The sequence below is a fragment of the Malaclemys terrapin genome, chromosome 2, assembly GCF_027887155.1.
Source record: "Malaclemys terrapin pileata isolate rMalTer1 chromosome 2, rMalTer1.hap1, whole genome shotgun sequence".
Lineage (NCBI taxonomy): Eukaryota > Metazoa > Chordata > Testudines > Emydidae > Malaclemys > Malaclemys terrapin.
The window spans coordinates 208,632,576-208,659,936 of NC_071506.1; the positions used below are offsets into that span (position 1 = coordinate 208,632,576).

Sequence of the window (27,361 nt, forward strand, 5' to 3'; positions counted from 1 at the left end):
AAATGGTGAATATCCTTGAAGCTACAGTGCAAAAACTTTTTACCAAAGCATTTAAATGAGTAACAGACTATGAATCCCAGCCTTGAGTTTTGTTCCTGCCCCCAAGTATACAATATATATGAGCATCATTTGTTGCTGTATGTATTCCCTTAGAAAACAAGATATGGTAGTTAAATGTACCAGGATATAACACATTAATTCAACTACACTTTCAACATCACTGCAAAGGTCTTAAAACCAAGGCTTATTTTGAGCCCTTGCTCTTCCTGGAGGTAGAACAAGCTGGTTCTGCCTCCCTGGACCATGTACTCCAGGCCCTGTGCCCTGCAGCTTCAACATGGATATTCTTATCTTGAGTCTCTCTATTCAGTGCTATGGGGCACAACTGCTTTCCTAGATCCTACCCTCTGAGCATCTGTATCTCCACAGGCTGGTCTGGAAGCAGTTAATTGGTGTGATTTTAAAATATTGTACGGGGGATCACAAGGTGAACCACACAGTGACAAAAATTATTCCTGTCCTTGATAGCTGGGGAGGGATAGAGGAATTCTGCTGTCCCTGAACTAGTCTTTCTAGCTTTAAATCAGCATAGACAATGTGATGTACTATAAGAACATTTTAACTCACCCATTAAAAAAAAAAAAAAAAAAAAAAGCATGAATGTAAAATGTATCCCAAATTACTGCAAAGTAACTGAAGCAATGACAGTGCTATGATTTACTATGATTTAAAGTAGCAGTTCCAAGCTCATAGGGAAAAAAAGATCATTTTCTTTTTGCAGACTTTCCAGAAATACATATGCTAAATACTATATTCTAATAGAGCGTAATGCAATTCTAGTTTACATAAATCATTTATATTGTAGGCTTCACTGTTGTATTTTGTAAAGTTAGCATCTAATCCCAGGAGATTCTGATAATGAATTCCCAATAAAATCAACTAAATTGCATTTTAAATAACAGTTACTATATTTCTAGAAAATCTGCAAACAAAAAACCTTCAGTCGATGGGACTTAAGGGCACTCAGCACCTTGCAGGGCAGGGCCTCAAATATAGTGTAGTGAGATCTATACTAACACTAATTGGAATGGAGCTTGAGTGTTACCTACGTGTGTGTGTGGGGGGGAGCTACATAGTGAGATGCATCCACAGAGTTTGCAAATAGCGCTAATAATTTACTAATACAGTTTGACCTGCAATATCTAGAATCACCAGTAGATGGAGGGCTCTGTGTAGGCCTAATACTTCAGGGACTGAAGTGGAAAGGAAGCTTGGCATATTTGTCACCTTCCAAAATGGGAGTATCGCTGGTTGATAGCTGCTGTTATCTCAACATAAAGAAGAAGTTTGTCTCTTGTCTTCTATTTAATCTTACACAGGTTTCTTACAGTCCATAAGCTTAAACCTACAAAGCATGCCTGATGATTTCTTGTATACCTATTGTTCGTCTGAACATGTAACTCGCACTTCTCAAAATAGAGAGACCGTGTGGGGGAGGTAATATCTTTAACTGGGCCAACTTCTCTTGGTGAGAGAGACAGACAAGCTTTCACAGAGTTCTTCTTCAGGTCAAAATAGAGTGCATTTGGGGCCTATCGAAAGCCCATTGTAATCAATGGAAAGACTCCCATTAACTTCAGTGGGCTTTAAATGAGGCCCTATATTGGAGCCCAGTGATTACTTGAAGTGTTTGTTTTTGGAACACCTTTTGAAATGCAAGTTGCTTGAAAATTTAATTTTTCAACTGATCACAAATACAAAAAGTGTGGCAGAGATTTTTACTTCTCTATATATAATAAATCTAATAAAAAGCAAGGATATAATTAAAACCAGAAGTGAATACATCGGGGCCACCATTTTACAGTATCACCTTATTTATAGGTAGTAATTACCACAGCATCTACTTCACGTGGAAATGCCAGGCCCCTTGTGTGGAGGTTGCCTTAGAGCGCTTTCTTCTGTATAGACTTAAATTCTTGTTAATATATCGATTACACTGCTTTTAAAATACACAGGGCCAGATCCTCTGTAAATCATGGAGGTATGCCAGTATACGCCAGTCGGGAGTCTAGCCCACAATACATGCATATTACAGATGAAGAACAACAGATATATCAATGCCTGATAATTTCACTAGAGTGAGGCTTTATCAGTATAAATAAAGGTTGTTTTATTTATATATTTTTAAAAAACTCTCAACATTAGCTACTGGGCATAACACTGATTAATTTCATAATACCAACACCCCCGTTTTAGCATATCACCAGTAAAACTGACTGGCAAAACTGTCTTGCAGCAGCACAGGAAATGATCTGTTGAATAATGGTTTAGTTTCCCTACACTGGGGGCCACAAAGCCAGCCTTTCATCTTTCGCCTATGTACATATCTATCTTCCTCCTCTCGTGAGCCCAATCTGTTTACTGCTCTAGCCTCCTCATTTTTTGTGGTTTCCCTTCTTCCTAGGACAGGGAGCTTATGTTGTAACCAAATGACCACCTACCTTGCCCTGTCCTCACAGGGATGAAGTCACAGGATTTGCTGACTGATTAGCCGCCTTCCTTAATTCAGTGGGCCTGCATTCATTACCTTATTTTCTGCATCAAATACATATGAATGTCTTGAGACTGTTGTAATGTGGGGTGTGTAGCCAATTAGATCCACCTTTGTTACCAAAATCATCCTCGCAGTGAAACTCATGTAAACAGATTGCAGAGAGTAGAAGGAAACTGAGTATTCTTTAAACACTTAAATGTAACAATTATATGGACAATTAAAAAAATTGTCTACCTTCTAGCTATCACAGGCCAGTACTTTTAATCTCACTAATTCCTTCCTTAAGGACCATGACTGTTTCCACTCATGAACTATTGAGTATAAATATGCTCTCTTGCTTCAGCCAGTTATTTATATTCTGTGTGCTAAAGCTACAGAGATTGGTGCCTGAAGTGCACCTGCAAAATATCCATAAAGGCATACAATACATTTACAAATCAAAGCTAATTTTCTATAACACAGTATAGGCCTATATGTTCAAAATTAGGTCATAAGTGTCATCTGCAAAATGTAAGACATTTTCATTGCTGGTTGTTACATCAGTTCCCAAAGCATTTTATAGAGGTCACAGGAAATGTGAATTGCCTTCCAGGAAACTACCAAAATGAGGCTCTGAGTAATCTCATATGAATATGGATTTAAAACCAAAGATTTGGCATGTGCCTATAATAGGAATAGGTCTCATTGCAATCTAGTGCAAGCAGAATATCATTAAAAGGCATTCTGTGTTGTTAAAGAAAAGGAACTCTTTTAAACAGGCCACATATATTTGGAATCATAAAACACTGGACCATAGCTTGCTGTTTATTGCTGCCTCTGTGAAATACCAGAGATGAACTATTTCCTCAGCTCAAGCCTCACAGGCCATTTGTGAAGTGAAAGCTGAGGAAAAACAGAGTTGCAATTTAAAATCAATAGGAAGACCTGAAACAGTTTTGAGAAGCAACTCTGGAGCGTTACATTTTAAAGGACCGAAGATTATTAACTCTGGGGTACAAAATTCAGTGCCATCATATTTTTTTTTCCTTTTTACATATTAAGTATATATTTGTTGTGATTAGCATACCGGTATGTAGTCCATTCACTCTTCATCTAATTAATGGTGTAGCACTGTGACCCTTTAAATCCCACTTTTTTCAAGCGTTCAAGCTGAACTCTGTTTCGGTTGTTTCCATTACCTTTAGTATATGGTTTTTGGTCTTATTCTATTTTGAACTGCTTTGCAACATCTTGGCTGGTTCATGTGTCAGAACATCACTTCAGATTTGATTTGCAGAGTAACATGGATGTTTAAGTTTAATCAAAGAGGAAATAGCTCTCAGATGCATTGTAATTGTTCCCTTCTGTTACACTGGTTAGAGAGGGTGCTACAGTGGCTATATAGTAAAGCTACTTATTTCTTCTGTGTGACCGTCACAATTCATAGAAATCTCTTCGGTTGGTATATTGCGACTTCTCCTCCAATATCCAAAATTTTTGGCTATTTTCGTAATGTGCATTTTAAAAGAGTCTCCCATAAAAACGTACAAGATTGGGTTCAGGCAGCTGTGAAACAAGGCTATACTCTTAGTTATTTGGAGGGCAACATCTATGGTTTTACTCATGTCACAGTCTGTAATCAGCAAGTAGATGAGGTCTATGGCTCGCCAGAACTTGACAATATTGTAGGGCAGCTGAGTGATAATGAAAACAGCCACTACTGTCAGCAGAACTTTGAGGGGCCTAGATTTTTGAACGTTTGTAGATCTAAAGAGTGCTCTGGCAATAGCGGAGTAGCAGATCAGCATGACGAGGAAGGGTAACACAAACACTAGCGTAACTTCCAGGATTTGAATGGTTGCTTTAAGGAGTGTTCCCAGGTCCATTGAAAATACAGGAAAGCATCCATACCGGTCACTGTTTTTCTTGACTGTGTTAAAAATCAGTTCAGGAATGCTCAACAAAATGGCAGCCAACCAGACACAGATACAAGTTACGCTGCATTGCTTCCCACCTCTTTGGTGACTTTGGGGTTTGGAAATGGCATTATATCTATCCACACTGATACAAGCCAGAAACTGCATGCTAGAGCTGAAGTTCATGGTGTATAAAGCAGAAGTGACCTTGCACATGATGTTTCCAAGCCCCCATCCATGGACTGCATTTGCAACCCAGAAAGGGAGTGTGAATAGCAGTAACAGATCAGCAATTGCCAAGTTGATGATATAAACATCTGTCTTAGTCTTTAGTTTCTTGCAGTAGGTGTAGATTGCCACCACTAATGAATTTCCTGCAATTCCCACAAAGAAAACCAGTGAATAAAACACAGGTAGGAACAATTTAGTGAAATTTCTCACCTCCTCTTTTTCACAAAGCATTTCAAACTGAGTGTAGTCAAAGGTGAAGTTTGATTCACCGTTGTCCTCATAATAGTCCATTGAGGTATTTTCACCCCACCCCATGGCAAAAGCTACAAGACAAAAAACAAATCTAAGTTGATTGCATGTTTAAAGATTGTCAGTCGGCCCTAGAACACATGTTAGGGTTTGTATAAAGATCTAAGCTAAATATAAATAAAAATTAATACTATGTACACATTTGAGAATAGTAAGATACTACCCCAAACAAACAATACATCTACAGCTCCTTGGGGGAGGGGACTGTGTCTTCCTATCTGTTTATACAGCACCTAGCACATCTGAGCAAAACAATCCTGGCTGGAGATTTAGGGTGCTACCACAATACATACACTGAGAAGGAGAGCTAACTGTTTGAAATTGAGAGGCAGACATTGCTAAGGGGTGCCTGCCGTTGTATATTTCAGCAGGGTGTGTGTGTGTGAGATTTGCAGATGCAAGTCAGCTGCTTATGGGAGGCGTCTGGTTAAAAACAATAGAGCAGAATTGGCCCCAGTTCTGGCCATATTGAGTTCACTGGTGCTCTGCATGAGTGCAGGCTCCACCTACACGGATCTGTTTGCAGGATTGATAGTCTGGGAATGTCTCCACAGCAAAAGCTAGTCTACCTAAACTAGATTGAATCCAGCTAATGCACATAACAATAACAGTGAGGACAGTGCAATGCAGGCTTCAGAACTGGCTCGCGAACAGAGTACATATGCAGGGCTGCACTGTCTTTACTACTCTCGTTACCTGCGCCTGATGTATTCAAGGTTGCTTGGGTAGGCTAGCCGTTGCATAGTTTTTGCTGTGGAGACATACCCTCTGAGGCAGTCTCAGTCCTGAGGGAAGAAAGGAAGCCACCTATTAGTTTTCCCAGTATACTTTGCACAGACAATTTTGTGTCTAGTGAGAATTTTTAAAGGTCAGTGAAATAGTTCAAAACCAAAAACTTCAGTAATTTCCAAGAATTATGCTGACAGATTTTCTTAATGATTAAGTACAAGTACATGTTATAAATAGTCTCATGATGAGACTTTTATTGCCCTTTAATCCTGAAGTTTAGGAGATCCCATCTCCAGTCTGCATCTTGTAGACAAATCACTTATTACAGTACACTTTTCCCTGTATCCTATTCCCAGTTCCTATAACTATGTAGAATTACTCATTTGCTGAAATTCCATCTAATGTAAAAAGAGACTGCGATATCCTGTAATGGCCTATTATCTGGAAATAAATTGGACTAATGCTAGCCAAGAGCAGAAATCTGCTGAATAGAGAAAACACATTTTCTCTTTTACAATGTTTCAGAATATTACGGTGTTAAAGTTATTGAAAACAGATGTTAAACTGATATCTGGCGCTGCCAGTGGGCTTTTTGAAACTTGAAAAAACACATACAACTTTGGCTGTCTTTAAAGAAAACATCTGCCAAATCCTTACTCAGAATATTTATCTGAAAATCTTTTTAAAATGGCTTCTTTCTACAAATAAAAGTTAAATTGTTATTAATGTCATGTGCAAGGTATGAGCGTGGTTGGAAACTTGAATTTTAAAAAAATTGAGAAACGTTCACATTTTCATTTGATACTTGTATCCAAAAATTGTTTCCTCACCTGGTCATGAAACTGCTCTCAAATTAATAAATGCTGGTTATTTAATATTGATGTTTTGGTTAGTTGGTTTTGTTTTTAATCCTTAATCTCTGTGGAATTTTTCAACCAACATTTCAACAGATTTCCTATTCTGGACTTTACATGATAATTAGTTTTTTCTTCATATAAGTCTGTCATCTGGTATTACTGCATACTGAAGTATACAGTATAGAAGATAAAGGGATTCTATTCATTTTTATTTTATTTGGCAAGGGATACTTTGGGATACTACTATATATATTCTACCACTGGTAGTTTCTATCAATCAGCTGTTTCAACAACAATAATATTTTTGCAGTTACATAGCTCGTTCATTGGAAGAATTCAAAGGTAGGAATTAGTATTCCTATTTTACCAAAAAGGAAATGGAGGTCCAGGAGATTAAGGCACTTGCCTAAGATTAGACAGCAAATTAGAAATAGAGCACTAAGTGCCCTAAACATTAGAGCTCATCTGCAAATGATTAATCTAAGAGAATTATTAGCAGATTTTCTTAAGGGCTAATAAAAAGGGAATTTAAACAGTTCCAGGAAAACTAACTCTGACATTTTTGTTAATGCATCATAAAGCAGGGAAGCTTGTAGGGTGGGGCATGTTCAGATAGCTGATATAGTTTCGGCTGAGCTGAATTCTGTATTAAATAATTGCCTGTTGCTGCACAGTGGCTATTTGTCCCTAAAACTAATATTTCTTATTCTTGAGCAACATTTCTATTCATTTTCAGAGAAGCAGCCGTGTTAGTCTGTATCCGCAAAAAGAACAGGAGTACTTGTGGCACCTTAGAGACTAACAAATTTGTTAGTCTCTAAGGTGCCACAAGTACTCCTGTTCTTATTTCTATTCATTGTATCTAGTATGAATATTAATATACATATTTGCACATCTTATAAAAATGACTACAGAATTTTGGTATGAATTCAATATGACTCTGCATGTGTGGGTAGGCAGCATGTGTGAACACCACTTCGATTAAATATGCATAGTGAGAAATGTACAGAGTTTTTCCTTCCCCTTTTCCCCCCGGATTTGACTTTACTGTACCACATGAGCACAAATCTATCACTGATTAATTAATTAATGTGACTTTCAGAATTGGAAGTGATTACTTGGTTCAATGAAATCCTTAACTCTGTAAAACAAACTTCAATAACATTCACAAAGAGCAAAATCTCCAGTCCTTCTAGCTACAAAGATGCTCAGTATTACACTTAGTGTACAGCTAAGTAAATAATAAAATTTTAAAAAGAGAGAACTGACCTGTTTTTTTGTCAGCAGTCTGGTAGCAGAAGCTGATGTTTTGAAGTTCCACAGTGGAATGTTCAGTTCTTGTGTGACTCACCCTAATCTTCATCCTCTTTCCTGCATCACGCCCTTAAAGTGAACCCAACTGTACTTTCATTTTAATTTTCCTGTAAAAATCCTGCTTTCCTGGAAGTCAGTTATCACTTGTGCGCTTGAGTCACAAGTTTGCTACTTATGTGCGTGTTTAAACCTGAACAGTGGAGTTCACTGGAAAACCAGCTAGTAGCGTTCAACTTGTTTAGGTATGATTATCTAAAAGGGATAGGTAAACATTTGAATCTTTACTACAATACACTAGAATAACAATTTTATTTTTGAAGCATCCCCTCTATGATGCATTGTGTACAAAATTAAAAACAAACTTAACAACTCACCTCTTAAAATATGAAAAAAATAAAAACGGGTTCGTAACAGGGGGAACCTTTTGGGGAGGTTAACAGTGGCGGTGCTGCACCTTTTTCGGCTGTCTACGATATTAGACATACAAAGGTGAATGTTTCCAGTGGGTCCCCACTTCTACAATTTATTAAGGGATAGTAGGGGATGCTTTATTGGTTCTTTCAGTTTGGTCAGGTGCAAGATCTAATAAAGCCAGAAGGTTGGTATGCACATACAGGGGAGTCGCATCTTACGCGGGGGTTAGGTTCTGAAGTCAGCGCATAAGGTGAAAATCACGTATAGTCAAACGCTCATTGAGTGGAATGGCGAGCGGAATCACCCGCACTACAGGTACAGTGTTTAAATTATTATTTTTCTCTTTTTTGTTTTGCCGATCACGTAAAGTTAAAATTGCGCAAGTTAAACGCACCTATGATGCAACTCCACTGTAGTGGAAAAGCCAGTGATATGTTATGTGCCAGGATTGAGGATCAGATCTAATGCCCAAAGGAAGAATTCTCAGGCCCTGATGGGCAATGGATGAGGCCCTGAATGAGGCTGGAGCATTATTATTATTTAATTATTTCTACGGGATCTGAGATGACGTGGCACTTTCCAGAAACATAAGCTGACAATGTCCTTGCCCAGAAATGTTTATAATCTAATTTAATCATGACCCCACAAGTAATGTATCAGTTAACAATAGTGAGAAAGACAGATTTATTCAGTTAGGAGGTCGTGTGCAGTGTTTTAATTGTTGACATTATGGCAGATTGTGTATTCTGAAGAGTTTACAAAACAAGAGGGTCTTGCCCAGATTAGTTTATCTGGCCAACCTCACGACAGTGACGCTGCTCTTCTGTGTATATACAACATCAGCAGCCTCACACACTTTGACAGATTTTATTCTGCCCTGTCATTTTGTATCCTGTAGCTGTTCAGTATTTTACAGTAAATAGCATACAGGATGCCAGACAGAGAAAGCAATAAGCAGGCCAGGGCTTTGCTTTTTGGTACAATGGATAATTAGTAGCACCTGCCATGTTCTGCCTGTGCTGAAATCAGTGTAATGTGTATAGGTTACATTTTGCAAAATGGAAGGCTAGAGCCAGGTGTACCAAACATTGTTTCAAGTCCTTTTGGTCTGATCTGTATAGCATAGAAAGAAAAATAGGAGGGAAGTGGAATTTCCAACTTTCAGAGAGAGTCCTGCTATAACAACATGTTGCTTGTCTATAGTGCCTTTCATCTGAGACATCAAAGCACTTGACTCACATTGTCTAAGAAGGAGGAGATTTTTTTAAAGGCAATTGCGTGCCTAACTCCAGTTGACTTTCAGCACAAACACTTCAGACAAGGAATGCTGTTGCTTAAGGGCCTGATCCAAATCCCCTTGAAATCACCGGGAGTTTCTTGGATCCGAGCCTAAGGCCTGCTCTACACTACGATTTTAGGTTGAATTTAGCAGCATTACCTCTATTTAACCCTGGACCCATCCACACGACGAAGCCCCTTTTTTTTTTTTTTTTTTTACTTAAAGGGCTCTTAAAATCGATTTCTTTACTCCACCTCCGACAAGGGGATTAGCGCTGAAATCGGCCTTGCCAGGTCAAATTTGGGGTAGTGTGAACGCAATTGGACAATATTGGTCTCCGGGAGCTATTCCAGAGTGCTCCATTGTGACCGCTCTGGATAGCGCTCTCAACTCAGATGCACTGGCCAGGTAGACAGGAAAAGGCCTGCGAACTTTTGAATTTCATTTCCTGTTTGGCCAGCATTGTGAGCTGATCAGCACAGGTGACCGTGCAGAGCTCATCAGCAGAGGTGACCATGGAGTCCCAGAATCGCAAAAGAGCTCCAGCATGGACCAAACAGGAGGTACGGGATCTGATCGCTGTATGAGGAGACAAATCTGTGCTAGCTGAACTCCGTTCCAGTAAACAAAATGCCAAAACATTTGAAAAAATCTCCAAGGGCATGAAGGACAGAGGCTATAACAGGGACTCGCGGCAGTGCCGCGTGAAAATTAAGGAGCTGAGGCAAGCCTATCAAAAAAACAGAGAGGCAAATGGCCGCTCCAGGTCACAGCCCCAAACATGCCGCTTCTATGATGAGCAGCATGCCATTCTAGGGGGCGCAGCCACCAGTACCCCAACCCTGTGCTTTGAGTCCGTCAATGGAGTAGGACTCAACACAGAAGCGGGTTTTGGGGATGAGGAAGATAGCTCACAGCAAGGAAGTGGAGAAACCGGTTTCCCCAACAGCCAAGATCTGTTTCTCACCTTGGACCTGGAGCCACCCAAGGTGGGCTCCTGGACCCTGAAGGCGGAGACGGGACCTCTGGTGAGTGTACCTTTGTAAATATTAGACATGGTTTAAAAGCAACCGTGTTTAATGATTAATTTGCCCTGGCATTCGCGGCCAGTACAGTTACTGGAAGAGTCTGTTAACATGTCTGGGGATGGAGTGGAAATCCTCCAGGGACATCTCCATAGAGCTCTCCTGGATGTACTCCCAAAGCCTTTGCAAAAGGTTTCTGGGGAGGGCAGCCTTATTCCATCCTCCATGGTAGGACACTTTACCATGCTAAGCCAGTAGCACGTAGTCTGGAATCATTGCATAACACAGCGTATGGTCCTGGTGTTTGCTGGCATTCAAACAACATCTGTTCCTTATCTCTCTGTGTCATCCTCAGGAGAGTGATATCATTCATGGTCACCTGGTTGAAATAGGGTGATTTTATTAAGGGGACATTCAGAGGTGCCCATTCCTGCTGGGCTGTTTGCCTGTGGCTGAACAAAAATGCTCCCCGCTGTTAGCCACGCGGTGGGGGGAGGGGTGAAGCTATCATCCCAGAGATTTGTGTGTGTGTGGGGGGGGCGGGGCGGGGGTTAGTTGGGTTTGTGCTGCACGCTAACCCAGTTCCAGTCCTCCTCCTATATTGGCAATATCTCCCAACTTTTGGTCATCCTTAAATTTTATTAGCACATTCCCACTTCTTGTGCCAAACTCATTAATGGAAATGTTAAATAAGATTGCCCCAAGACTGGTCCTTGTGGAGCTGCCTTAATAACCTCCCTCTAACCTGACAGTTCACCTTTCAGTATGACCTGTTGTAGTTTCCTCTTTAACCAGTTCCTTACCCACCTTTCAATTCTCATATTAATCCCCATCTTCTCCAATTTAACTAATAATTTCCCATATGGAACTGTATCAAATGCCTTACTGAAATCCAGATAGATTAGATCTACTGCATTTCCTTTGTCTAGGAAACCAGTTATCTTCTCAAAGAAGGAGAACCGATTGGTCTGCCAACATCTACTTTTTGTAAAACCATGTTGTATTTTATCCCAAATACCATTTACCTCTATGTCCGTAACTACTTTCTCTTTCAAAATGTGTTCCAAGAACCTGCACACAATTGAGGTCAAATGAACCTGTAGTTTCCCGGATCACTTTATTTCCCTTTCTGAAAAATATGTACTATATTAGTAATGCACAATACCACTAGACAACCAGTTTAGGACTGGGAAAGAAAACTGCCATGTCCAGATGGCAATGAGAGTTGACAATTAGCTAAAATGGTGTTGTTAGCAATGTTACTTGCCAGTAGGCAGACTCTGGAAAAATCTTAATGTGACAAACTATGTGTCTGACTTCCCAAAAGGTGGAAGCTGGAATTCCACCGTGCTTAAACTCTTCAGACTCAGCTTTGGAAGACGTGGGGTAGGGCCCCTTTCCCAGACAGGGGAGGGAAAGTATAATACAACCTTTAGGGTTTAAAAAGCAGTAGGGCACTTGAAATAAATAGGGGGGGGGGGCTTTTAAGGAGTGGAGTAAACTTTAAAATGATTCTGAACTTTGTTTAGCTTAGCGAGTGTGACAGGATGTTTTTGACTCAGTATAATTTATTCATGTTTCAAGATGCATAAGCATGCAGAGCTCTTGTTGCCTTTGCTAAAACGCTGAATGTGCAGCTGCATCAAAAATAAAGCCAGCAGCCACTCCTTGCCTCCAAAACAACCAACCACAATAAATCAAGCCCAATCGGCACTTCATCCCCCATATATGCTAGCCCTTGTTATGCTCCATGCTTCCTAAAAACCTGGGGAAATAGTTCAGCCTTGCAGCATGACCTAAAGATTAACAAATTTGGGCTATTTTGAAGCAGAGGTGAGAGGAGCAGGTTCCAGCGTTCAGGACCCCTCAATGAGAGAAACTTGAGAACAGCTCGCTCTCTTACTCTGACAGGCCTGCAGCTCAGATGCCTCCGCTGACTCCTCACAGCAGGGTGGCACAGGGAAGGAGGTACTCTCTCAAACATGCCAATCACAAGGCAGGGTAAATCAAAACCAGCATCTTAAGTCTACCTGAAAATCAGTAGACAGCCAGGGCAGTTCACAGAGCACTGATGGCATCTGTTTGGGGCAGCAAACTCTGTTTAATAACGGAGCTGCCACATTCTGCACCAATTTCAGTTTCGGGGCTGAATTCAGCCATGCCAAACCTGTGGAAAAAAATGCAGAAATTGGGCTCGTTTTTGGCTTAATTGGCTTGTGAGTTGCTTTTTGGCTTTTAGTTTGTTGCTTGTTGTATCTTGTTGCTGCTTCTTTTTTTTTTTGATCGGCTCCTGGCAAGCAGAGGTAAGGGTGGGGGAGAAAGTCAGGGCTGCACAGCAGGCCCATCACAGTCCCACCACACCGGGTGGAATCTAATCACATAGAATGTTGGGGTTCTTAAGGATTGGCTTGTTTTGGCCTTGTTTTGAAAGGGGATTAGGTTGATTTTTGGCTTATTGTGAAAGTCGGGGTGCTTATTTACTGCATGAAAGTTGGCAACTGTGGTTGAATTACAGCGGATCCAAGTTTTTTTACCCTAACACTGGGGTAGTGCACCACTTTTTTGTTTGTTTTCTTTATGATAGAAGAAGATAACACCACCTCCTCTTTGGGGCTTTTCTGTTGTTAATTTTATCCCTCTTGATTTACTTTACCTTCAGAAAGATCAGAAATGCCTGCTCTCTCCTGGTTTTGCTGTGGGGGCCACTGGGACATGTTTAGTGTGAGATCTATCACCTTAACAGTGTGGAAAAAAAACCCAAGTAGGTTGTTTTTTTGTTAGTTTCTTTAAGAAAAAAAAATAACATTCTGGCCTTCTTTATATATCATGAAGAAGCAAAAGAAGGCACAAGCCCAATGTGTTTGTGCCTTTGCAGACCTCCCACAAAAGGTAGGACCAGATGCAGTATATTGCAATAATCTACTCTTGAGATGATGTAGGCACAGATCACAGTAGCAAGGCCCATAACTGAAGGAAACTATCACAAATTCATAGCCAGATCAGGGGGAAGGGGTGAAACCTTTCCTGAAACTAACAGCACTTGGGGCTCCAACACCACCCCCCAGATTGTGAGCTCTAGCTATAATTGGCAACCACCCTCAGGAACAACAGAATAATTCTCACTGTGACTTCTGATTGCTTCTCTTTCACACACCCCCACGCTCCTCCCCCCCATACAACCTATTCAGCATTACCTTGTACTTATCTGGATTGAGCTTCAAGCGGTTAGCTCTCATCCATGCTCCAATCTCCCCCAAACACTGAATAAGGCATTCATCAGCAGTGCCTGGGTGGGATGAGATAAAAATATAAAGTTGGGCGTCAACAACGTATCGAAAGCACCATGCTGCCTGACTCACCCTCTTAGTTGCCGGCCCTGGGTACATATTGAACAAGAGGGGACATAGGATGGAACCCAGTGGAACTCCACATGACAGCACTTTTAGGAGAAAGAGCTATCGCCCAACACCACCCTCTCAGCCTACCCAAAAGCAGCTCTTCCCACTGTAGCTACTGCCTACAGGACTGTCAATAACACCTTCTCATCAATGGCCTTGAAGGTAGCCAATCGATCAATAGATATCCGCACGAACACACAATCTTTGTTAGCAGGAGAAGGTAATCTAGGAAGTCCACAGTGCAGTCTGTGGCATATTCGGGTCTGTATCCAGAGCAACAAGGGGCAAGGATATTCTGGGCATCTAAGTACTCAGAGTTGGCTTGCCATAACCTTCTCTATAATCTGAACCCAGAAGGAAAAAGTAGATGCTGGACAATACATAACTAGATTGTAAGTATCAAGCTTTGGCTTCTTGAGCAAGGGTCTCACAGCTGCTTCCTTAAGAGAAGCTGACACATACCCTCTCTTAAGGGAAGAGTTGATACTCTTCATCAGAAATGGACTCATTTTATCTCTGTTTTATCTGCAATTGAGTAAAAGTAGGTAATTATGAACATGCATTTCTTTAGTCTGGAACCACACACAGGGAATTTAGAGTAGGATCACAGAAAACATAGGGTTGACCATGATCAGCTACCTTCTTTTTTATACCTTTTTTAAAAATGTTTTAAAATACCTTTAGTTCTGTTCTATATAAGGTGCCACATAGTGTTTAAAAAACATGTTTGTTAACGTGTCTAACCACACCTCATTTTCCAAGTCTAGACAGATTTATAGTCTAAACATTCTGGCCAACTTCTGAAGAAATAAAAATAAGCACTCTTCTTCTTAATTCCTGCCAAAATGGCAGTCCCAGCTTCTTTGAGTCTGTTTTTGTTTAATAAAATGTAATAAATACCAAATTGGCTTGTAAACAAGATTGAATTCCGGACTTGCAGAAGCACAGGAGTCTTCTTTTAATCTCACCCTGGAGCAGAGATCTCTCTCTGATTCTTACAGTTCTTTTCTAGGATGGAAAAAATCATATGGTTATCAGATCTTCGGACTTTTGAGGGTGGGAAAAAATGGGAAGCAGTTTTTCCCTCTTTCCATGAGGAATGGAAAACTCTGCTTATGTTGAAAACGCTGGCTTCCTGTGCACCGCAGGCCACAGAACCTCACCCACTCACTCCTGTGATAAACACACAATCTCTGGCTGAGTAACTGAAGTCCTCAAATCATGATTTACAGACTTCAAAAGTTAAAGAAAATCCGCTATTTATTCTGGTTCAAGCTAGGAAGTGACCCATGCCCCAGGCTGCAGAGGTAAGTGAGAAAGGCCCAGGGTCTCTACCAGTCTGACCTGGGCGAAAGTTCCATCCTGACCCCAAATATGGTGATCAGTTAGACCCTGAGCCTGTCAGCAAGATTGTTTTATCTGTTCTATAACTTTTAATTTCTTTACAGTCTATCTTGTCATTAATATACAATGCTACTCCACCACCTTTATCTTTATTTCTGTCTTTCTTTAGCAGCACATACCCTTCAATACCTGTACTCCAGTCATGATAATTATTCCACCATGTTTCTGTTATTGCTATAATATCTGTTTTCACTTCCTGCACCGGTAATTCTAGTTTCTCCATTTTGTTATCCAGACTTCTTACATTGGTGTACATATATCTTAGTTGTTGTTGCTTGGCTTTGCCCAGATTCCTCTCCCTATTAGGTACGATCATTCTACTGCCAGTATCGCCTACTTGACTGTTAGTGCCAACACCAGTGACTTTCCTCTTGATGTCTTCAACCCTCTATTGTTCCATTCTCCATTGCTGTATTCTCTCTTACTTGATTTTCCTCCTGCTCAGCATTAGAATCAGGCATGGAGATTACATGAGCATCTCCCAACTCTCTACCCCGAATTCCTAGTTGAAAGCTGTTTTAATCAGTTGTGCCAACCTCCATCCCAGCAGTCTATTTTCCTCTCTATTCAAGAGGAGTCCATCCCATGAAAACAGTCCTCTATTTGTGAATTCCACCCAGTGGTCAAACACCCCAAAGCCCTTCTTATAGCTCCATTGCCTGAGCCATCTGTTGATCATCATAATCTTGTCTCACCTTCACTCTCCTCCTCTAAGGACAGAGAGAATACCACTAAAGGTCACCTGAACCTCCATTTCTTTAAATGTCTTCCCCAGCCAGGCATAGTCTCTCTTGATGCATTCCAGTGAGAATCCAGCAGTATCATTGTCTTTCATGGGGGAACAAATCAGTGGGTTCTTTCCTCATCCCATTAGGATCCTTTTATGCCTCAGGTTCACATCCTATATCTTAGTTCCTGGCAAACTGCATACCCATCCGTTTGCTGGATCAGCTCTGGTGACAGGCCTGTCTGTTCCTCTTAGTAGGGAGTCCCCAGTCACGTAGACCTGCCTCTTCCCGGTGTTGGTGCAATTCTCTGGCCTTCCTCCTTTTGTTCTTTCTGGCTGCAAGTCCTATGTCTTTTGTTCTCACTTGCAATCTTCTGAGAGTCATCCTCTATCCTCCTGTGGCTCCGAACTCTGCTATCTCCATTGACTCTTCCCCTCTGCTTCTCTTCTTCTTTGCCTTTCCACCTTCAGTTACTACCTGCCATGCCATTTCATTTTCCAAGTCAGCAAACCTGTTCCTCAGCTCATCATCTGTTCAAATCCCCTTCAAAACTCAACAATAGTTTCTACCTGCATCTCCCAACCTTAGATCTTTTCTTCCATCAGATCTATCAGGCAGCACTTCATACAAACAAAGCACCTATCAGGTACCTGCTCCAGGATAATGTACATCCCACAGCTTCCACATCCAGTCTTCTTCATTGTCTCTTCCAATCCTTGGGTCACTATCACTGCTACCTCTGTAGCTGTCAAAGCCTTCCCACCTAAAGTCCTGTCAACGAGAAGAAAAGCACACACATGCATGCACGCAAGTATTCTCCCCTTACAATCTCTCACCTCAGACTCCCCCATTTTCAGCGCTGTTTGCTGGCTCCTGTGCGCTGCGCCCGAGATTGAGATATTTCCTTTTCTCCATGCAATTGTTTGTGCTATTGATTTTAAGATCTGACCAGATGTCTTGTCTCAGTGCTGAACTATGCACTAACTTAAAAATGAAAAGTTTTTCTAATTGTTGGACTATATGATTATTCAGTCATGGAAACTTTTTTCCTAGGTTTTTTTTATCTGACAGTTTAAAATGATTTTCAATTGTTTAAATAATAATTCCAGAAGGTCACATTTGTCCTGAGACAGGTTTTATGATGAACTGCATTACTCAAGGGTTAGGAAAATAACACCAGTACACATGGATTACAAACTACAACTATAAACTAAACATTGTTGGGTGGAAGGGGTGATATATTTTTCCTAGGTATCTCTGTAGCACTGACAGTCTGATACTGTGATTGTTTTCATCTGCATCCTTTACTTTACACATGCTAAATTAAAATAGCTTTAGATAAATACTCACCAGTGCACTATAAGTGCTATTCCCCATATCTGTTACTAGTTATAACACCTCTATTCATGACCAATTCCCAGAGTCTACAGACCATGAGTTCTTAGGGGCATGAGACACAGGCGATCACATTAGCTGTTCCTCCACAAAAATGCTACCTAGAAACCTACCCCATGGATGTGCTGGAGAGGGGGAAGGGGAGAAGAGACTCCCACCCCTCTCCTCAGTACATTGTAATGTACAAACTTGATCTGTTTTACAGCTGAGTGGGACATCTGTATTTCACTTTGGGAACACTTTGCTGTATAATCTAGACTAATCCAGAATTTTGTGAATTGTTCCAGACTTTTTTCAGAGATTTTTCTATCAATGATATTTCAGTTTGCAAACTTTAAATCTCCAGCTTACATTTCACAAAGTGCTGCTAATTCCGCTCCTAAAGAAAAGCTAATGTTGTGTCAAGAAAGAGGGAAGTAAACAGCCAGCACTCTTGCCCTCCAAGCAAAAACAGCCTTTAGCAGAAGAAAGTAAATATCTCTCCCACCCTTGTCACTCTTAGGACATGCAACTATAGATTGCTCCTGTGTCAAGGTGGTAGCTCTCTTCAAAGCCAGGCTGACTATGCGCCCCAGGCCGTAGTTATCTTCAAGGCTCCTATGGCAGCTTGACTCTGGTCATCGTCGTTCCATTTCCAGCTACTTCCCCATACAGTAGAGACCCCCCCCCCCAAGCACTGCTGGGGCAGCATTTTCACATGTTTTCAAAGCTGCTATTCAAATGAGAATGGTTTAAATGTCCGTTGATATCAAATGGGCACCATTGTACTGAATTAGTGAAAAACGGCTTGGTGTATTGAAAAGATGTTCCATTAGCGTGAGGTACTACCCTGAAGTATGACTTGAAAAGTGTCATCGTGGGGTTACCGTGTTATTGTGTCTCAGTGATCTCCATATAACCACTTCACTTTACACCATAAACAGGATGGATTTACTAACTACCAACTCAGCAAACTCGAGGCTATGTCTACACTACCACGGGATCGACGCTGCTGTGATCGATGCACCAGGGGTCAATTTAGCGGGTCTAGTGAAGACCCACTAAATTGATGGCAGAGCGCTCGCCGGTGGACTCCGGTACTCCACCGGGAACGAGAGGAGTAAAGTAAGTTGACGGGAGAGCATCTCCCGTCGAGCCAGCACAGTGTAAACACCACAGTAAATTGACCTAAGCTATGTTGACTACAGCTACGTTACTCACAGAGCTGGAGTAGCATAATTTAGGTCAGTTTACCACGGTAATGTAGACATAGCCTCAGCTTGGGATCTGACAGTCAAATTGTGCTTCTGGTTCTGTAATAAAGATCCTGCAGGTCAAATCCTGTCCTCAGTGACACGATCTGTGTACATGTGATGTCTTCATTGGGCGTTGCCGTGGCAATTTAACAATTCCGCTGATAGTTGTGCAAGGTCAAATAGAATCCAGCTCACTCTCCTATAACTATGGTGTTCCTGTAGGATGTAAAAAGGACCAATGCTATGTGATGGTACTAAAGCAAGGAGATGGGTCTCTGAATAGATCATAGTGGGGGAACAGATCTGTTGACAAGTCATGTTTTAGTCACTATTGTAATCTAGATCCATATAATCCGTCCTAGAATACTCTTTTGGATTATCCATTAATTTTTTGGTTTTCTGTCACACAAACATATATCAGATAATGCTGTGTCTGGTTCAAAAGACTACTGATGTATTTTCAGATAAGAATTCCTATTGAGTTTATTTTTGTCTTGAAACCAGAACAAAGCACTTCGAATGGGAAAAAAGAATGCTTAAAAAACTGGCTGTACTTGAAGAGGGCAGCATCTGGCTTGAGTGAGGGAGGGAGTGATTGCCTTCGTTATTTGCTCAGCTGCAAGGGTGATGGAATTAATTTAGACCCCCTCTTCAAGCACCTTGTTTTATCTTTTTCCTAGGAAAGTAAAAATGAATGATGGAACTGGATCCAGGGCATTTTTTGTTTGATTTTTTTTTTTCATGTTAATCAGGTGGTTGCACTTCCTTTTCTACTCAATAGCCCAGAAACAGCATAGATAATAGATTACTCACCTTTGCCACGGTTACACTAAAGAAACATTGTAAGAAGTTGTTCTGTGAAACTTCATTAAATTACTTCCCTAGAGAGATTTTTATGTGAAAAGCGATTTCTTGTGTTTTTAGGGGCTGGGAATACAAATTGCAAAGTCGCAATTGTGATGGCCAAAAATAAAAATCTTTCTGCATCCAGGTAAGAATTAAATGGTCACTGAGACATTTGTTCAGGATCCAAGCAATGAGACCCAATCAAAACCCCATTTATTGAACCAGCCATTGCTCACAAAACCTTTACATGGAACAATTGTAATTGCATGGTCAGTTAGAGTTGAGTGTGGTTTAGAAATGGAACCTTAGGCCATGTACATACCCTCAGAAATCTAACTGACCAAACTTCAGAATTTCTCGGATAGAGTCCAAGTCATAAGGTACTCTTGATCTGTGTGGGTTGGATCAAGGACAACATATGGCCTTAATGTCTTTAGTTCTCCCTTAAGCCTTTTGAAAATGTATCCTTTAAAATCCACATCACAAATACTCACTTTTCAAAAACTAAAATCTACCACCAGACCTGGTTTACATTTTTAATTCATTAAGCGTGTTTTTAAAGCATAACTAGAGGAGGGAATGGTTCTATGAATAAAGGCAAAACTATACACAGTTTGCCAGATCAGAAAAAGTAAGTGCAAGAATCAAATCAAAGGCCTGAATCCTGCTCCTACTGAAGTTAATGCCAAAACTCCCATGAAGTTAAATGGGGCAAGATCGCAGTGCAAGTATATATGGAAAAGTTAATTGGATCAGGGGGTCTAACAGTTCGTTCATACCACAAGTTCTGAAAACAGGGTGTGACAGACCCAGACCAGTGGGGTACAGGAGTCTGGTAGAGGGCAAATATACTGGTCACTGGATGAGTAGATTTCTGTTCCCTGAGTGACCAGAGCAGGGGCTGCACTAGAGTAATCAGGAACCTGCTAGAACCAGTTAAGACAGGCAGGCTAATTAGCACACCTGGAGCCAATTAAGAAGAAGCTTCTAGAATCAATTAAGGCAGGCTAATCAGGACACCTGGGTTTTAAAAAGGCACTCACCCCAGTTTGTGGTGGGAGTGTGAGGAGCTGGGGGCAAGAGGCGTAAGGAGCTGAGAGTGAGAGGGTGTGCTGCTGGAGGACTGAGGAGCATAAGCGTTATCAGACACCAGGAGGAAGGTCCTGTGGTGAGAATAAGGAAGGTGTTTGGAGGAGGCCATGGGGAAGTAGCCCAGGGAGTTGTAACTGTCATGCAGCTGTTACAGGAGGCACTATAGGCAGCTGCAGTCCACAGAGCCCTGGGCTGGAACCCGGAGTAGAGAGCAGGCCTGGGTTCCCCCCAAACTTCCCAATTGACCTGGACTGTGGGTTCTTCCAGAGGGGAAGTTCTCTGGGCTGTTCCCCAACCCACATGGTGAATCTCTGAGGCAAGAAAATCCGCCAATAAGTGCAGGACCCACCAAGATAGAGGAGGAACTTTGTCACAAGGGACCTTAGTATTTCATAGAATCATAGAATCATAGAATATCAGAGTTGGAAGGGACCTCAAGAGGTCATCTAGTCCAACCCCCTGCTCAAAGCAGGACCAATTCCCAGCTAAATCATCCCAGCCAGGGCTTTGTCAAGCCGGGCCTTAAAAACCTCCAAGGAAGGAGACTCCACCACCTCCCTAGGTAACGCATTCCAGTGTTTCACCACCCTCCTAGTGAAATAGTTTTTCCTGATATCCAACCTGGACCTCCCCCACTGCAACTTGAGACCATTGCTCCTTGTTCTGTCATCTGCCACCACTGAGAACAGCCGAGCTCCATCCTCTTTGGAACCCCCCTTCAGGTAGTTGAAGGCTGCTATCAAATCCCCCCTCATTCTTCTCTTCTGGAGACTAAACAATCCCAGTTCTCTCAGCCTCTCCTCATAAGTCATGTGCTCCAGACCCCTAATCATTTTTGTTGCCCTCCGCTGGACTCTTTCCAATTTTTCCACATCCTTCTTGTAGTGTGGGGACCAAAACTGGACACAGTATTCCAGATGAGGCCTCACCAATGTCGAATAAAGGGGAACGATCACGTTCCTCGATCTGCTGGCAATGCCCCTACTTATACAGCCCAAAATGCCGTTAGCCTTCTTGGCAACAAGAGCACACTGTTGACTCATATCCAGCTTCTCGTCCACTGTGACCCCTAGGTCCTTTTCAGCAGAACTGCTACCTAGCCATTCGGTCCCTAGTCTGTAGCAGTGCATGGGATTCTTCCGTCCTAAGTGCAGGACTCTGCACTTGTCCTTGTTGAACCTCATCAGGTTTTTTTCTGCCCAATCCTCTAATTTGTCTAGGTCCCTCTGTATCCGATCCCTACCCTCTAGTGTATCTACCACGCCTCCTAGTTTAGTGTCATCTGCAAACTTGCTGAGAGTGCAGTCCACACCATCCTCCAGATCATTAATAAAGATATTAAACAAAACCGGCCCCAGGACCGACCCTTGGGGCACTCCACTTGAAACCGGCTGCCAACTAGACATGGAGCCATTGATCACTACCCGTTGAGCCCGACGATCTAGCCAGCTTTCTATCCACCTTACAGTCCATTCATCCAGCCCATACTTCTTTAACTTGGTGGCAAGAATACTGTGGGAGACAGTATCAAAAGCTTTGCTAAAGTCAAGAAATAACACATCCACTGCTTTCCCCTCATCCACAGAGCCAGTTATCTCATCATAGAAGGCAATTAGGTTAGTCAGGCACGACTTCCCCTTCGTGAATCCATGCTGACTGTTCCTGATCACTTTCCTCTCCTCTAAATGTTTCATAATTGATTCCTTGAGGACCTGCTCCATGATTTTTCCAGGGACTGAGGTGAGGCTGACTGGCCTGTAGTTCCCCGGATCCTCCTTCTTCCCTTTTTTAAAGATGGGCACTACATTAGCCTTTTTCCAGTCATCTGGGACCTCCCCCGATCGCCATGAGTTTTCAAAAATAATGGCTAATGGCTCTGCAATCTCACCCGCCAACTCCTTTAGCACCCTCGGATGCAGCGCATCCGGCCCCATGGACTTGTGCACGTCCAGTTTTTCTAAATAGTCCCGAACCACTTCTTTCTCCACAGAGGGTTGGTCACCTTCTCCCCATGCTGTACTGCCCAGTGCAGCAATCTGGGAGCTGACCTTGTGCGTGAAGACAGAGGCAAAAAAATCATTGAGTACATTAGCTTTTTCCACATCCTCAGTCACTAGGTTGCCTCCTTCATTCAGTAAGGGGCCCACACTTTCCTTGATTTTCTTCTTGTTGCTAACATACCTGAAGAAACCCTTCTTGTTACTCTTAACATCTCTTGCTAACTGCAACTCCAAGTGTGATTTGGCCTTCCTGATTTCACTCCTGCACGCCTGAGCAATATTTTTATACTCCTCCCTGGTCATTTGTCCAATCTTCCACTCCTTATAAGCCTCTTTTTTGCGTTTAAGATCAGCAAGGATTTCACTGTTTAGCCAAGCTGGTCGCCTGCCATATTTACTATTCTTTCTACACATCGGGATGGTTTGTTCCTGCAACCTCAATAAGGATTCTTTAAAATACAGCCAGCTCTCCTGGACCCCTTTGCCCTTCATGTTATTCTCCCAGGGGATCCTGCCCATCTGTTCCCTGAGGGAGTCAAAGTCTGCTTTTCTGAAGTCCAGGGTCCGTATTCTGCTGCTCTCCTTTCTTCCTTGTGTCAGGATCCTGAACTCGACCATCTCATGGTCACTGCCTCCCAGGTTCCCATCCACTTTTGCTTCCCCTACTAGTTCTTCCCTGTTTGTGAGCAGCAGGTCAAGAAAAGCTTTGCCCCTAGTTGGTTCCTCCAGCACTTGCACCAGGAAATTGTCCCCTACACTTTCCAAAAATTTCCTGGATTGCCTGTGCACCGCTGTATTGCTCTCCCAGCAGATATCAGGGTGATTAAAGTCTCCCATGAGAACCAGGGCCTGTGATCTAGCAACTTCTGCTAGTTGCCAGAAGAAAGCCTCGTCCACCTCATCCCCCTGGTCTGGTGGTCTATAGCAGACTCCAACCACGACATCACCCTTGTTGCTCACACTTCTCAACTTTATCCAGAGACTCTCAGGTTTTTCTGCAGTATCATACCGGAGCTCTGAGCAGTCATACTCCTCTCTTACATACAACGCAACTCCCCCACCTTTTCTGCCCTGCCTGTCCTTCCTGAACAGTTTATATCCATCCATGACAGTACTCCAGTCATGTGAGTTATCCCACCAAGTCTCTGTTATTCCAATCACATCATAGTTCCCTGACTGTGCCAGGACTTCCAGTTCTCCCTGCTTGTTTCCCAGGCTTCTTGCATTTGTGTATAGGCACTTAAGATAACTCAACGATCGTCCCTCTTTCTCAGCATGAGACAGGAGTCCTCCCCTGTTGCGCTCTCCTGCTTGTGCTTCCTCCCAGGATCCCATTTCCCCACTTACCTCAGGGCTTTGGTCTCCTTCCCCCGGTGAACCTAGTTTAAAGCCCTCCTCACTAGGTTAGCCAGCCTGCTGGCGAAGATGCTCTTCCCTCTCTTCGTTAGGTGGAGCCCGTCTCTGCCTAGCACTCCTTCTTCTTGGAACACCATCCCATGGTCGAAGAATCCAAAGCCTTCTCTCCGACACCACCTGCGTAGCCATTCGTTGACTTCCACGATTCGACGGTCTCTACCCCGGCCTTTTCCTTGCACAGGGAGGATGGACGAGAACACCACTTGCGCCTCAAACTCCTTTATCCTTCTTCCCAGAGCCACGTAGTCTGCAGTGATCCGCTCAAGGTCATTCTTGGCAGTATCATTGGTGCCCACGTGGAGAAGCAGGAAGGGGTAGCGATCCGAGGGCTTGATGAGTCTCGGCAGTCTCTCCGTCACATCGTGTATCCTAGCTCCTGGATACAGCTCCTCAGTCTTCTCAACCCAACTATTCCTGACATAATGTATTGTATTTACACGTACATCAAGCAGAGAGAAAAATATGAAGGCATCTATTTTGATGCTTACTATAAAACCTTAGGCTCACACTCAGGGCACACACCTTCTATCTGGCACCCCTCTCTAAGTGTTGGAACCTGATGTCCAGGTTCCCAGCCCCTCCGGGCACAGAATTTTACCTTCATTTCTCCCCCATTCTTAAACACATCTCTCTCCTTCATCTCCACCCACATGTGTAGCACAGGAGAGTACAGATCATACAAAACTTTTTAAAAGTTGTACTTTAAAAAAAAAATCTAAAATAGCTATTGAGATTTCTCCTAACTGTTACTTTTGTCTTGATCAGGTACAGACAGCACAGTATGATCATAGTTCCACTGGACATACCAGGCTTGAAACTTATAAGACCTCTTTCCGTGTTTGGCTACTTGGGTAAGGAGGAAATTGTAATTATCAGCCACGTTTGCATTTGTATTAGCCTACTCGGGATCTCAGGAGTAATAATTACACTATAAACAAAGTACTAAAGACACTTTTCGAATGCATATCTAATAGGCACATCAGTACTGAGCACCTGTAATTTGTGAGTGAATATTGGCTAGAACCAATTTTATACATGGATATTTTTCTTTTTCTTTGTGTAATTAGATCAGCCCCACGGTGGACATTTTGAAATACATTTTAATGAAGTGCGAGTACCTGCCTCCAATTTAATACTAGGTGAGCTTCACTGTTAACTGTTCTTTGAAAGTCACTGCAATGACACTAACTTAAAGTAATTGTGTCCTTTTAAAATCTGATGAAAGCTCTGATGAATAACCTTACTATGTAAGGAATATGCCATTAAGCTTTTGTTCTTCCTTTATATGTTTAGATGTAAAGACAGTTTTTCCAGGAGCTGCCTCTTGGAGAGAGAAGTTCATTCTTGACAGTAGTGTCAACAGGGGTTGAATTGGGTCAGCACACAGTCCCTTAGCTGTACTTTTCTGCCTCAAAACATTTCTTACTAGTCTGCAGCATCTGAGTTGTCTCCTCTTCATAGCAGAAAAGTATCCACTAATTGTGCTTAATCTGTTTCCAACTTATTGACCTTTTGCTAAGCCAGGAAAAGGGTTTGGAATGTTATCTTTCCCCCGTCCTCCAATAACCTAACACTGCAGAATACTCTGTTTTTATCTTTTTGGTTTTTAAGTAGATATGGTTGCTGCACCAGCAGTGCCAAAATTCCTCCTGCACTGTGGCAGGCCAAAGCAAAAGCTATGGAGTTCTTATGCAAGAACAAACAAACCTCTTAGAGGCTTCCCTTCCTTCCTAATTCCTTCTGAATACAGCCCAGGCCTCTCAACAGACAGGTCTGCCTCAAAGTCTTTCAAAACAGAATTCTGATGTTGCCTACGGCCATACTATCCTGAACAAGCCTGATCTCGTCAGAATTCTGCATAGGCAACAATGGTATTACTTGCCCCTTCTTGTAGGAGGAACGTTTTGACCTCTCTGACTTATGCCAAGTCTCATCTGGGGAGAAGCTAGGATTTATATAGCTTCTTCGCCCACCATGCAAGTGCTTTGCTGAATCAGAGTTTTATTGAATCACCCTTGGAACTGATCTTTCAGTTGGACATTCATCAGTTACGCTCTGGAAACCACAAATTAAAAGACCTCAAATCCCATAAAGTAGATAAAAATGTAAGAAATAATTAGGTAATTCAAACCCAACAGGAAACCAGAATAATAACCCCTTAGGCACAAATACTATTGACAGAACCTGTGTGTTGTGTATTCACATAAAGCAAAGTGTGTGTTGCTTTATGTGAATACATATAGGTATTAAACAATTAAAATGGCTATAGTGCTGCAAAATAATTGTAAAGAAGCTCCTCTCTAGGGTATCATCAGACAATGCCTGCAGTATGGCCAATGATTTTCTTCAGAGCAGAGGTGCGCGGTTATTTGAAGCATTGAAATGAGTTCCACATGGCCATTTTGTTTCCCACCTCTCTCTTTTTTTTGTTTCCCACCACACAGGTGAAGGAAGGGGTTTTGAGATTGCTCAAGGTCGGCTTGGGCCAGGCCGTATTCACCACTGCATGAGATCCATAGGTGCAGCTGAATCTGCTCTACAGATCATGTGTGAGCGTGCAGCTCAGAGGGTGACCTTTGGGAAGAAACTGTACCAGCATGTAAGCACACTACCTCTTTGCCTAGTTTGCTATGAATACCCTTTTGCTTAGCTCATGTGGAAGCTTGGGATTCTAACATCCACAGTAACAATCACTCTAGAAAAGGTTGAGATAATCGCTAATTCCCATCAACTCTGGAGATGCTGTAGGTTAAATATCTGTCTCAGATAGGAAAGAAAATATTAAGGTTGGGAGAGTCTCAGTTTTGATTGTGCCAAGATCTGCAATCTGAGTGAATTCCTATAGTTGTTTTCCTAACAAGTACTAAAGCCCCATTCACTGTATTTAAATACACATTTTGTAGCAGAGTTTTGGCTGGTTTTCTCTGATCAGCATGGACCAGGACTCCAGAGGCAGGGCTGGTCTGCAAACCTTGGACTTGTTTTCGCAGGCACAAATTTGCATTCACCATTATCAGGCACTTAGATGTCTGGCCTTGACTTATGGGCCCAGTCAGAGACTGGGCACTGTGTGATCATAGCCAGAAAATAACTTCATTTTTCCCAGTGCAAATCAATGTTAAGGCCAGGCTGAGTATTTGGCCTGATCTGCCAGGCATTCCTTCCTGACAGCATTTGCCTGTTTTGCTATGTCTGTAAATTGATGTGCTGAAGACTTCCTTTGGTTGGCAGACATCAAGT

The 27,361-nt window shown here is 42.1% G+C and overlaps 2 protein-coding genes across 3 annotated transcripts in view; one reads left to right on the top strand and one right to left on the bottom strand.

Moving 5' to 3' along the window:
- The window catches only part of ACAD11 (acyl-CoA dehydrogenase family member 11), a 59,394-nt gene that overhangs the window by 23,871 nt on the left and 8,162 nt on the right, over window positions 1-27,361 (top strand). The window contains exons 14-17 of the mRNA XM_054019673.1: window positions 19,692-19,758; window positions 24,887-24,972; window positions 25,189-25,260; window positions 26,566-26,720. Coding sequence (XP_053875648.1) covers window positions 19,692-19,758; window positions 24,887-24,972; window positions 25,189-25,260; window positions 26,566-26,720 — 380 coding nt within the window. The remainder of the gene's footprint in view (window positions 1-19,691; window positions 19,759-24,886; window positions 24,973-25,188; window positions 25,261-26,565; window positions 26,721-27,361) is intronic.
- ACKR4 (atypical chemokine receptor 4) lies at window positions 1,765-8,109 on the bottom strand. Of its 2 annotated transcripts, XM_054019675.1 has the most exons (3): window positions 7,845-7,928; window positions 5,686-5,774; window positions 1,765-5,003 (listed from the first exon to the last, which is right to left on the bottom strand). In XM_054019675.1, the coding sequence occupies exon 3, from the start codon at window positions 4,993-4,995 to the stop codon at window positions 3,931-3,933; it is 1,065 nt and encodes a 354-aa protein (XP_053875650.1). In that variant the 5' UTR covers window positions 4,996-5,003; window positions 5,686-5,774; window positions 7,845-7,928; the 3' UTR covers window positions 1,765-3,930. The 2 variants fall into 2 exon arrangements, with proteins under 2 accessions (XP_053875650.1, XP_053875649.1); XM_054019674.1 differs by lacking the exon at window positions 5,686-5,774 and having other exon boundaries at window positions 7,845-8,109.

Bases quoted from the DNA above. Each gene is read 5' to 3' on its own strand.
- ACKR4 (XM_054019674.1), bottom strand. From the start codon at position 7,938: ATGAAGATTAGGGTGAGTCACACAAGAACTGAACATTCCACTGTGGAA. The intron at 5,004-7,844 runs GTCAGTTCTCTC...TTTGTCTTGTAG, and splicing joins GACTGCTGACAAAAAAACAG to CTTTTGCCATGGGGTGGGGT.